This window comes from Camelina sativa, chromosome 3 (assembly GCF_000633955.1).
Source record: "Camelina sativa cultivar DH55 chromosome 3, Cs, whole genome shotgun sequence".
NCBI lineage: Eukaryota > Viridiplantae > Streptophyta > Magnoliopsida > Brassicales > Brassicaceae > Camelina > Camelina sativa.
Window position 1 is genome coordinate 3,520,139 of NC_025687.1, and position 13,089 is coordinate 3,533,227.

General features: G+C 33.8%; 3 protein-coding genes and 1 pseudogene across 4 annotated transcripts in view; 2 read left to right on the forward strand and 2 right to left on the reverse strand.

The window, feature by feature from the left end:
- Positions 950 to 3,608, forward strand: LOC104766632 (aluminum-activated malate transporter 1-like). Its single transcript, NM_001302986.1, is given in 6 exon segments — positions 950 to 1,160; positions 1,345 to 1,485; positions 1,783 to 2,055; positions 2,433 to 2,557; positions 2,672 to 2,815; positions 3,021 to 3,608. Coding segments are annotated over 6 exon segments (1,482 nt in total).
- LOC104766640 (aluminum-activated malate transporter 2-like) lies at positions 5,502 to 7,783 on the forward strand. 2 transcript variants are annotated; one of them, XM_010490570.2, is made up of 6 exons: positions 5,502 to 5,767; positions 5,899 to 6,039; positions 6,150 to 6,422; positions 6,543 to 6,664; positions 6,751 to 6,894; positions 7,050 to 7,783. In XM_010490570.2, exons 1-6 carry the CDS (start codon positions 5,566 to 5,568, stop codon positions 7,683 to 7,685), a joined length of 1,518 nt encoding a protein of 505 aa, XP_010488872.1. In that variant the 5' UTR covers positions 5,502 to 5,565; the 3' UTR covers positions 7,686 to 7,783. The 2 variants fall into 2 exon arrangements, with proteins under 2 accessions (XP_010488872.1, XP_010488865.1); XM_010490563.2 differs by having other exon boundaries at positions 6,150 to 6,664.
- LOC109130213 lies at positions 8,792 to 9,744 on the reverse strand (annotated as a pseudogene).
- Positions 11,779 to 13,089, reverse strand: part of LOC104766654 (calreticulin-3) — a gene marked incomplete in the record, with an annotated part of 7,227 nt that continues 5,916 nt past the window's right edge. The window contains 5 exon segments of the mRNA XM_019243352.1: positions 11,779 to 11,938; positions 12,030 to 12,062; positions 12,190 to 12,276; positions 12,369 to 12,425; positions 12,565 to 12,660. Of these exon segments, the coding sequence (XP_019098897.1) occupies positions 11,927 to 11,938; positions 12,030 to 12,062; positions 12,190 to 12,276; positions 12,369 to 12,425; positions 12,565 to 12,660 (285 nt within the window).

Consider the following 13,089-nt stretch of genomic DNA (forward strand, 5'->3'; position numbering starts at 1 on the left):
TTTTGTACTTATTTGGTCTATGTTGTGTTATGGATAATATGCTATGGATAAAGATCTAACCAAATTTATGTATGTATATTTTGTATGAATAAACACAAGTAACTATCTATTAACAATACTGCAATTGATTATCCACTTATAATTGAACAAATGTTCAACGACTGATGGATACTGTATAATCTAAAAATTCATAAAAAATATAGCAATATATATCTTAAAATGTAGATTATATATAATCATAACATATTTTATATAAATAAATAGAAAAATTTTTTTATGATAACAAATAAATATATTTTACTTTGTTAAAGTGTTAACAACAAAAAAGAAGAGAAAAAGAGAGAAAAGAAGGAGAAAAATAGAGGTAAGTTGTTAGTAAGGGCAAAAATATAAAAGGAAAGTGGACACATAAGCAAAAAACTTGAGAAAGTATACCATAAGTGGAAAGTGGGTTTTTGTGACAGAACTCAACCCAAAGTGGGTTTTCATAACATTCACCCATATATATATGTGTACATTCACTAATAATTAAGTAGAATAGTTAAATAAATAATATCAATTAAATTCCTACCGGCGTCCCTCATTTAACTAATATCCAGCTCAGTATAAGACTCACGCAACACTCCAATGGAGGGGAGGGCTTAACTAGTACCCAACTTACTGGGCTAGGTTCGACTCGGTTTACTATATAACATTTCCATTTCTTTAAGACTTTAACCCTCAAAAAGCTCGAAGTGCAACGCACCACTTATTTATTTATTTTATTAATAAAGCTGACATTCCATGGATCCTAAACAAGAGTCTCTCTTGGTCTTTATAAATAACATCGATCCCTCTACAGAAAACAACAAGTCATTTTTTTTTTAATGTTTTCCTCGCTTTCTAAAGGTGAACAGAGTACTAAAAACACTTGAGAGCTGAGTGATCATCTAAGATTCAAAAGGTGGTGATGGAGAGAGTGAGAGATACAGTGAAAGAAGGGATGAGAGTAGGGAATGAAGACCCAAGAAGAATAATTCATGCTTTCAAAGTGGGACTTGCACTTGTTTTGGTCTCTTCCTTCTATTATTACCAACCTTTCGGTCCTTTCACCGATTATTTCGGTATCAATGCAATGTGGGCTGTCATGACCGTCGTAGTTGTCTTTGAATTCTCTGTTGGTACGTCATGCATGTGACAACTTTCATCTAGTTTATAACATTTATATGTGTCTAATTAATATATATCTAGATAGTAAGTAATCTTGTTTTAAGATTTTTTGCTGTAAACATGTGGCAATAAATGTATTAGAATCTTAGCTTTAATTGTAGATTTAAAAAGTGGGTTTGTTTGGTGTGTGTTTAGGGGCCACACTTGGGAAAGGACTAAATAGAGGAGTGGCAACAATAGTAGCAGGAGGACTAGGAATTGGAGCTCATCAACTAGCAAGATTTTCGGGTACAACAGTAGAACCTATTCTTTTGGTCATGTTGGTCTTTGTGCAAGGTAAAACCCTGATAACACTCATCCATTACTTCATTACCAAGCAGTTCCAACTTTTTGGTGCATTTTGGGATAGAGACTAGATCAGATATATTTCTAGCTAGTCTCTTCCAAAACATGAAAACTTGAACTCTTGATCATTTTGGGGTAATCTTATTTTGGAAGGTCTCCCAGTACACTTCTATAGCAACAAATGCTAGATAACACCCAATACCCGTGTTTGCATACATCTATAATCTATTTATTTATCTTGAGGATTGAGCGAGGAGGAGTAATGGTAATAAATATGTGTATGTGCAGCTGCGTTGTCGACGTTCGTGAGGTTCTTCCCATGGGTGAAGAAAAAATTCGATTATGCGATATTGATATTCATATTGACGTTCGCGCTTATATCGTTATCGGGGTTTAGGGACGAAGAGATATTGGATTTGGCCGAAAGCAGAATATCGACAGTGGTGATTGGAGGACTAAGTTGCGTCTTTATCTCTATCTTTGTCTGTCCTGTCTGGGCTGGACAAGATCTTCATTCTCTCCTTGCCTCTAACTTTGACACTCTCGCCCACTTCCTTCAAGGTTTTTTTTTGTTCTCTCTCTCTTTTTTTAGGTTCACTATACTGTATATATCATTCATACCTCACAAATACCACTAAACAAAATTTGCTTTCCAAAAATATCATTATTGGTTTCGGAGATCTTCTTACAAATGGCTCTTTAAAGGTTAAAAATACTGATTTAGGAAGTGTTTTAATTTATTTTGTCATATATATACTATACAAAATAAAAGAAACACAGAATGCAGATTATAAATGTAAAAGTGGAAATTATATTGGCAGATGCTAATGGAACTTTGGTTGTATTTAATTTTCTTTGTTATGAATAAATTGTGGGAGACATTGTCTCCCCATCCCCTACCAGAAAAAAAAAAAGAATGTAAAAGTAGAAATTGGCAGATTTTGGGGACGAATATTTTGAAGCGAGAGTGGAGGCCGGGGACTACAAAGTGGTGGAGAAGAGGGGAAGGAATCTTGATAGATTTAAAAGTGTTCTTGACTCAAAAAGCGAAGAAGAAGCGTTGGTGGATACTCTCTCTCCGTCTTTATTTCCCTTACCGATTCATGTTTATAGTAACACAAATTTTGAAACAGTTTGGATTGGATTTTTGTATTGATATTTGTTCATTTGCATTTAGGCTAATTACGCAGAATGGGAACCGCCTCATGGCAAATTTAGGTTTAGGCATCCATGGAAACAATATCTTGCCGTTGGTGCATTACTCCGTCAGTGTGCCTACAGAATTGATGCCTTGGATTCATACATCAACTCAGATTTTCAGGTATTGCTATGATTTTACTTAAAATGAAATAAAAATAAAAATAAAATTAATACTATATGCTATAATGAAGTTCTTGGTAGAAGATATGCTTACATAGATGTTATATTTTTATAGTAGATATATATTTTTAAATGGATGTTAAGTATGCCTTATTCGTAATATACGTTTCTGTAACCCTTTTATTTATCTCTTATGTATCTATTAGATCCCAATGGACATAAAAAAGAAATTAGAAGAACCACTAAGAAGAATGAGCTCGGAGTCGGGAAAATCAATGAAAGAAGTGTCCATTTCATTAAAGAAAATGATAAAATCATCTTCTTCTGATGTCCATGTCTTGAACTCACAATCTGCCTGCAAAGCTCTTTCTACTTTACTAAAATCAGGCATCTTGAACGATGTTGAGCCTCTTCAAATGATTTCACTGCTGACAGCAGTCTCCCTGCTCATAGATATTGTAAATTTAACCGAAAAAATCTCAGAGTCCTTACATGAGCTTGCATCCGCTGCAAGATTTAAGAACATGATGAGGCCGACCGTATACTCGGATTCCAAAAGCATTGGTCGTGCCATGCCAAAAGAATCTCATGCAGGTGATCATGTTGTCACAGTTTTGCATGATGTTGATACATCAAGCAATAATGCTGATAATTCGCTTGGAGAGAGTTCACAGAACTCATGTCATCACATCGCCATAAATATTGTTGATGATCATTCAAACCATGAAGATGGTGAAATACATATACATACGAGTTTGTTAGAAGATGTGAAAAGGAATGACCGTCTTCACTGAGCAATTCGATCCTCAACGATCAGGAGTAGTGTTTTGTACCCGCAAGAATATAGAATTGTGAGTGAGACCAGCGGTACATAAAGTATACGGGTATTTCAAATTTGAAGTTTGAGTTACAAATACAATTTGCAGCCTTCCAGTATTTTTGAACTATTGGTCACATTAATAAAGTATTGGTTTTCGTTTACGTAGCGCTTATTTTTTTCTAATATATATATATATATATATATATATATATATATATATATCTGAACAGAATTCAGAATTAAAGTTGGCATGGTTTTACTTTCGGTGATTGAGAGAGCGATCACTAAATAAGAACATAGACCGCCAAATGAATCTAGAGGTAATCTTTAAAGACGTGGATCTGAAGATGATTTTAGTGACACTGTATTTTTCGATTTTGGTGACACTGTAATTTGCAATAGACTTAGTTGTTCAATGAAATTATATATGTATGTAGGTATGAACCTTTAACTATAGGTGCAGTCTGCAATACTAATAAAAATGTTTAGGTGACAAAAGTCAAACTTTCACACTTACGATAAAGTAACAAACTTTTTTTTTTTTTTTAAATCACGTTCAGTGCGTTAAAGATATATATAAGGTGGAAATCGTATTTATAGGTTAGCAAATTAAAAAAAAAAGTATTAGAAAAAAAGATACAAAAAAATATATTTATAGGTTAGATTTATATATAAATAAAAAGGGGCTTTGTACGATTGGGGTAATGGGTTCCGTACGTTGATGCAATGATGCCAACTTGGCGATGCCAAGGCTATAGGCTGAGTGTGACCCGGTGCAAGAAGCCACCATCTGCTCTGCTGCTGCTATCTACTTCCGCGTTTTAACCATTACCTTTCCTTTAATATTATTTATTTACAAATCCCATTAATCGTGTCTCTCTGCTGCGAAAAAAAAAAATCTCACTCCAAATTTTTCTAGTTAATAACAAAAAGAAATCTTGTAATCTATATGTCGGTTTTCGTATTAAAAAAATAGTGGATATGCCGATACGCTCTCGCTATATGTATATTAAAAAGAAAAGATTAAATGGACTATTGGTTAATTGTTAAATAATACTACCAAAGGTAGGTCTAAAAATGGGTGAAAGTAACATATGGTGAATGAGCAAATGGACGGATGTTTTACCAACTTGAAATAAGAGAAACGATGGAATAAATGACAAATTGATTAGTCTTTTTTTTCTTCCGAGTTTGTATTGGTAATGTCAATAACGTAAACTATGAGAGTGTTTACTTAATTGTTATTTGTTACTCACTAAACAAAAAAAACGTTATAATATTTGATAACACGTTTGAATTAAATAGTATGAATAATCTTCACTGAATTTTATAAACAAAGACTATAATTTGTGGATTGAGTTTCTTTTTCCTGTCAAATGAAGATAAAAATGAAAGAGTTGTGAAATACGAAATTTTATGAATTTAATAATGATTATAAAGTACAGGTAGCAACTTTTAAAAATGGTTAGAAATCAAATGTTGGATAGCGCTATTTAGTTTTTTCTATAAAGATTTTTTTTTGGTTGTGAAATTTGTATAGCCAGTTTTGCAAATAAATTAAATATTGAAACATAAAGCAATTTACTAATAGTCGCTTTTAAATATCGGATTAATTAAAATCAGCACCAAAGTAGAATTTGGTTACGTAAGTAGTCTCTGCCTCTAATTAAATGTATTATACTCTGTCTCTAATTAATAATTTTTCCCATTTTCAATTTCTTTAACTATCAACGTTCGAAGTACAACGCACCACTATTTTTATTTTTTTTGATAATAAAATATCATTTCACTAGTCCGAAACAGGACACGTCAATGCTCTTTATAAATAACGTCGATCCATCTGCTCAAAACAACAAGTGATCGTTCTACTTCTTCTTCCTCTCTTTCTGAAACTTATCAGAGAGTTGAGTGATCATTCAAAAAAAGGTGTGATGGAGAAAGTGAGAGAGATAGTGAGAGAAGGGAGGAGAGTAGGGAATGAAGATCCGAGAAGAGTAGTTCATGCTTTCAAAGTGGGACTTGCTCTTGCGTTTGTCTCTTCCTTTTATTATTACCAACCTCTCTACGATAACTTCGGTGTCAATGCAATGTGGGCTGTCATGACCGTAGTTGTCGTCTTTGAATTCTCTGTAGGTCAGTATCGGTCATGTGATCAGAATCAGCCACTTTCTAATATTTGAAGATGTGTCTAATATCTAAGGGATATAATCTTAGCTATAATATTTAAAATGGTTCTCTAACTCTTGGTTTGGTGGGTGTTTTAGGGGCTACGCTTGGGAAAGGAATTAATAGAGCAGTCGCAACATTAGTAGCAGGAGGACTAGGGATTGGAGCGCATCACCTAGCAAGTCTGTCAGGTCCAACAATAGAACCCATTCTTCTCGCCATCTTTGTCTTTATCCAAGGTAGCCCTCATATTATATTTACTACACAAGAGTCTAATAACATGCATATATGCCTGCCTATATTTATCTCGAAGAAGAGTACACTAACGGTAATATATGTATATGTGCAGCTGCATTGTCGACGTTCGTGAGGTTCTTCCCGCGGGTGAAGGCAAGATATGATTATGGGGTATTGATATTCATATTGACGTTCGCACTGATATCAGTGTCGGGGTTTAGAGAGGACGAGATATTGGATTTGGCACATAAGAGACTATCGACAGTGATGATGGGAGGAGTTAGTTGCGTACTTATCTCTATCTTTGTCTGCCCTGTCTGGGCAGGACAAGACCTTCATTCTCTTCTTGCCTCCAACTTTGACACACTTGCCCACTTCCTTCAAGGTTTGTCTTTTTCTTTGAAATTATTTCTCATGTATATATATATATATATATATATATATATATATATATATATATATATATTCTCATTGAGTTATGAATTAAAAAGTGGGAATTTGGCAGAATTTGGAGATGAATATTTTGAAGCGACAGAGGATGGGGACATCAAAGAGGTGGAGAAGAGGAGAAGGAATCTTGAGAGATATAAAAGTGTTCTCAACTCAAAAAGCAATGAAGAAGCGTTGGTGGGTTCACTTCTATAATTATACCCTTTCTGTACTAACTTGGACTGGATTTTTGTAATTGATATTTGTTAATTTTGTGTGGTCAGGCTAATTTCGCAAAATGGGAACCACGTCACGGCGTATTTAGATTTAGGCATCCATGGAAACAGTACCTTGCTGTGGGTGCATTACTCCGGCAATGTGCTTACCCGGTTGATGCCTTGAATTCATACATCAACTCAGATATGCAGGTATATTACTTTTGATCTTTAACTTTGTTACAGATTTTAAATTAAAATAATACATGAAAAAGAAAAAATAATCTAAACAGAATACTTTTACATGTAAACACATAATGGAATAATATGGTCTTTCTAACCCTTTGTTTTTTTGTTTTGTCTATTAGATCCCAATGGACGTGAAAAAAAAGTTAGAAGAACCATTAAGAAGAATGAGCTCAGAGTCGGGGAAGTCAATGAAAGAAATGTCCAATTCATTAAAGAAAATGACAAAATCATCTACATCGGATGTCCATGTAGTAAACTCACAATCTGCCTGCAAAACTCTTTCCACTTTACTTAAATCAGGCATCTTAAACGATGTTGAGCCTCTTCAAATGATCTCACTGATGACTACAGTCTCTCTGCTCATTGACATTGTTAATTTAACGGAAAAGATCTCAGAATCCGTACATGAGCTTGCATCCGCAGCTAAATTTAAGAACAAGATGAAGTCGTCGTCCAATTCGGATGCCGGAAGCACTACTAGTGCCGTGCCAATCAAATCTTATGAAGGTGATAGTGCTGATGATGATCATGTTGTTACGATTTTAGGTGATGTTATTACATCAAACAATAATGATCAATCGCATAGGGAGAGTTCAGTGGATTCCTGTCATCATGTCGCCATAGAGATTGACGATGACGATTCGATCCATGACAAACATGAAGAAGATAGTAATATACATGTACAGACGAGTCGTGTATCATGTGGGCACACTAATGCTAGTGATCTTTTAAACAGTGGTGATATAAAGAAATAATAATATAACTAACTATTTAATTTACTATAGGATCTAATCATGCACTGTATAGTAAAATAAAGTTCCTTCGAACAATATTATTTTTGGATCCAACCTAATTCGACCATGTATTCTCTCTCTTTTTCGAATTACTCTTTTGCTTTTCCAGCCAAGTTATGTAGAGTAAAACCTCTATAAATTAATAATATTAGGACCAAGAAAATCTATTAATTTATATAAGTTTTAATTTCTTGATAAATTAATAATTATTAATTTATAGACAGATTTTCCTAATTTGATAAAAATATTTAAAATAAAATTTAATGCTTATAACTAATATTTTTATAAAACTAATTACAATGAAAATAACAATTATCATGTTTTGACGATAGCACTCAAAGATTTTTATACCGTAAAAATATAAAAAATGAACTCTAATAAAAATTAATGTGTCGATATATACAGATATTTGGATAATTCTATATAATTATTAATTTATATTATTGATGGGACAATATATTTACAAAGAATTTTCAAAAAATTTATTATTTTATTATATTATCGAATAATATACAAAATTACAATAGTCTCAATTTAGAACCGGTTATTAATTTACCGAGTATTAATTTATAGGTTGTACTGTACTATGTCGTTTTTATTATCATGAATTTTGGAAAGTTATCGCCCTATCGGCGGAATCCTTGCACCGATATATGTTCTTAGATTACCACATGCATGTATCGATGTTCTCCCATGAACTCATTAACGTACGTAATAGATAATTTAATAAATATATATAATAATACCAATTCCTAAATCATAAAAGAATGTTATTATAAAATAATTTAAAAAAATAGAGACAATTTTTTTTTGTTTTCATATCTTGACACCCTTAGTATATTTGAGAAGTATGCTGATACAAACAAAAAGGAAATATGTATCATTTTTCATTAGTATGTGTATTCCCTTTAAAAAAAAACACACAAAAAACAGCCAAGAGTTTTTTTTTTTTTTTTGGTTTTAATGTGAAGATTCCACTTCAAATTAGAGTTTACATAGTTAGATAATGATTACAAAAAATAACTCATTACCACATGAACGAAGAGAAAAACTAACATAAAATTTTACTAAAGGGGATAAGAGAGACGACTAAAGTAAACTTCCAGGAGAGAGGTTGGCTGCGAGACGGTCCCAAAATGAGAGGAGGCGACTTCGCAACGTACAATCAATGGAGAGGCGGAGATATGTGGCGGAGCATTCGGCAGATGAGAATATCCTGGCATTTCGTTCCTTCCAGATGTGATAAACCACGGTCTGAAACAGAAGCTTGATGATAGTGATTGCCTTTGTGACATGCAGTTGACGGAGATTGAGAATCCATGCAGGAATATCTGAAAGAGTAAGAGGAGGATTGGGAAAGAACTTAGCAGCAAAGAACCCCCAGAAGTTTGTGGAGAACAGACAAGTGAAAAAAAAGTGCTCGTGTGTCTCAATTCCATTGGGACAAAGAACACAAGATGCATGGATATTCAACCCCCAGCTACGCAGCCTATCTCTTGTTGGAAGGCGAGAGAGAATAGCCAACCATGTAATAAAGGCAAACCTTGGCACATGCTCTTTGAACCACACAGCCTTAGCCCAAGGGACGATCGGATAATGAATCCTTAGCTGCTCCCATGTCTCTTTGGCAGAGAAACAGAGGCGATATAATCCTGCATCGTTATGCCAAAGGTAGGAATCCCGGCCTTTACTATCCAGGGGAGCAGGAAGTTCAGTAAGAGCAATCAAAAGCGCTTGAGAGTTATCTGATCGAGCATGCGGTAGTACCCAATTCCCATTTCTCGAAGCGGCGATAACATGCGCATCCTTACTAATGCGGAGTTGTCTTGGACCAGATTCACCTAAAAAGGTAATAAGCTGATCAAACTCAGTCCATGAGTCAAACCAGAATGAGGCAGAACGCCCATCACCCACTTCACATTTGAGATACTCAGTGGTAATGGGTTTGAGCTGCAATATGCTGTTCACCGTTTTAGAGAAACCATTAGTCTCCTTTGTTAGTCAAGAGTTACAAATTCATGATTCTCATTTTTTTTTTGGGGAATCTTCATTTGTTTCTCATCAACCTATAAAAATAACGAAGAATTAATCTCTTCTCCTTTACATCGGGGATTTGTTCCTAAAAATGGTTAGGGTTAGTTTTTTTCTTTTTCTTTTGTTAAAGTCAAGAAATTAGAATTTGAAAACAAAAGGACGAGGAAAACACATATAAATGACATGCGTTTAATATTTAAAGAGTGTTTTTTTATTCGTCTACGATAAGTTTAATTGATAAGTGACAAGTGTTATTGCGAGTTGTCATTATTAGCCCCTAGGAAAATGTGAGTGAAGGTGCCCATGTTATCGTAAGCTCACGGGCTCTCGTGCTCGTTTGTCTATTAGCCCTTTTTATGTCTCCAATTGCTTTTTTTTTTTTTTTTTTTCAAAACTCTTGAACTCAATGGGGCGCAAATTAAAGTGGAGGGTAAGTTAATAATAAGGTAATTTAGGTATTTGTCTCCATCATCAACCTTACCTTTTGTTTTAAACTCTAATTTTTGTAATTCCATTCGCTGAATATACGTCTCTGTTGCACCAATTCTATATATATGTGTCTCCAAATTTGTCTATATTTCATATGGTAATCAATTATGATATCGATCCAGATCCAACGATTTAATCCAACGATAAAAAATCACACCAGACATGGTAATCATCAATTATGATGATCTTAAAAACCTGAAGGAAGTCTTTAGACTAATTGTTTACATATCCAAATTGATTGATTTGCCTAGTTACTGAGTTTGACACCACCAAACCTCTTTGATCGTCCTAGTTCCAGTCTACTTTAAGTCATGTTTCCTCTGTCACTTCGATATATTAAAATTACCAAGATGTATATTTGCATATGTTGATGATTATTTAGAGTTTATATTCATAAAAAGGACTACAGTTAGCAGCATCTATCAAAACATTCGGATAACACAATACACCGCCAAGACTAAGATGGTATACAAAATATTAAACAACAGTCAAAGCAGTCATTGGATTCCAATGGTGTCACACATTGTAGAAGCTACAGTTAAAAACACTTTTAATAGATAACTTCGCTTATCATGAGTGCTCCACTTACGTATCAAAAGCTCTCAAGATGCACCGTGCACCCTATAGACTTTCTGCAATTGATTATATCAATTTAATACCATAATGTAATTAAGTAAATCTTTTTATATATTTTAAGGACGTTCCAGATTAAACGAACCATTAAAGAACAAAAACCCCCAAAAAAAATAAAAGTCTATTGATCACGACTTTAGTGCGTTATGCGTCAAATTGAATAAAATTTCTACTTCCTAAAGTCGTCAAATGATGTGATATGAACCGTACATTTAAAGTGGGAAAAGGTACACAACTAAACATTTATGCCCAACATTGAAACGCATTTAAAATTCTTTCGTTTTGTTTCTTTTGACTTTCGTAATTCGTTTTCACACAATAATAAAAATATATCACTGTTATATTTTCTTACTAGTTTTATGACTTTATCTTCTCCCTTTTTTAATTGTTGGTAAACTACTACAATTCTAGATTATTCCATTAGATTGGCTTTCTAACATTAGCTAGGTGGAGCAGCACTTGACTTTTCTTAATGTTGTCAACAACAGTACGTCTGCTTAAATTTATATAGTGATACATCAACGAGAACAATAATTTTTTTTTTTTTGGTGTAAAGAACAATAAAAATTTACTAATGACAACATGACAATCTTCTCTTCCTTCCGTTTTAAATTAAATAGTCATCTTAAAACATAAATTTTGTTTTTGGTTAAATGTTGTTCCCACTGTTTTAATGTATTGCCCAATAAGAAAATTTGTATAATATATATAAATTTATTTTAATATGTTTTCAGTTTTAGACGGAAGGAATAATAATAGCGCATCTGATAAATTATAGTATAGAGTTAGCTTTGAAACCACCCCTTCATATACCTATATTTTTAGTCTGAGTGTCTGATCAACTGCATGGTAGTTTTTCGTTCTTTGTAATTTTAGAAAGTTTGTATTGAAAGCAAAATAACCAACTCAAAAGTTTTCATGCCAAAATACATTATAGGAACCGAAAATGAATACCAACAGTTACAACTTATGAAATTACAATCACACACATTTAAGCCAAATAAGTTGATTTTTCCAATGCTTGCCAAAATGCCGACCACTGCGCCTTACAGCTCGTCCTACACGAAAATTCAGAATCATACCAATTTACAATTTTAGAACAATTAAGATGTGACTCAGTAGTACTAAAATGATGCATAAACCACTTACATGGTAATCATCCATGTAATCACGTGGATTGGGCTGCAAGACAAAACAAACCAATACATTTCAAACATACTCATTCACTTTTTCCCCACAAAAAAAAAAAAAAAACAAGGTTAAGAAAGAGCAAAACTAGATAACTGATTTGGTCTCAGTATGTACTTACACGTTTGTAACGCCTCCTCCTGTCTCCATACCGGTGGTCCCTTTCCTTCCTTCTACGCTCTCCTTCTTCCCGTGCTTTTCTAGCTTCCTGTAAACGTCAATTGGTATGACCATGCTTGTAACTAAGATGTACAGATAAGATTTGGAAAGGAAACAAGATGTGGTTTGTAAACTACGAACCTCATCCTCTCTAGCTTTTCTTTCTTTCTCAGCTTCCGCAAATAACTCCTTCTCAGACTGGTGTGCATGGGAAAAGTATATAGCATATCAAATTACTTACCAAGACATTTTCGTACATAAAACCACGAGGAAGTTTTCTTCTTCAATTCTATCCAAAAAGAAGCAAAAAAATATATCTTAAGGCTCTGAAATCTACCTCCCTGTGCTGGTCAAAATAGTCGTCCACGATGCCTCTTGCATATTGCGGGTCATCGCAGATCAAGATATTGTCAAAGATAGAACCAGCCTTCACCTGCAGTATTAACATCAATGTCTTCATCCAGTTACACTATATAAACTGGTTCTCTCATCTATATATGTTAACTTTAACTAGTTGGCAGTGACTACTATATACAAATGTTTATCCCATGTCTAGTGATGGAGTGATTATAAAAGTTAACTGGATATAATTCAAAAAAACTCTAGAACTTACCTGCCACACTTCAATGCCTGCATATTTAATAGGCTTCAGAACATAAAGATCTGGATCATCTTCAAATTCTGTGAAAAACCAAGAAGCTCAACCTTAGTGTTTACGAAAATCATAAATCCATCCTAAAACGCAGTTAAATAGACAGAAACATGCCTGGGTTATCTATCCATTGGGTCTTCCATTTTCCCTTGTAGTTTGGGTTTTTGATCCTCTGTAGGAAAGTAATGTTTTGAGAAAATGTCAAATGGT

What these genes read in the sequence shown, in the direction of transcription:
- LOC104766640 (XM_010490563.2), top strand. Translation starts at nt 5,566, where the DNA reads ATGGAGAAAGTGAGAGAGATAGTGAGAGAAGGGAGGAGAGTAGGGAAT. An exon ending in AAAGCAATGAAGAAGCGTTG is followed by an intron (nt 6,665 to 6,750) that starts GTGGGTTCACTT and finishes TTGTGTGGTCAG; the next exon opens with GCTAATTTCGCAAAATGGGA. An exon ending in ACATCAACTCAGATATGCAG is followed by an intron (nt 6,895 to 7,049) that starts GTATATTACTTT and finishes TTTGTCTATTAG; the next exon opens with ATCCCAATGGACGTGAAAAA.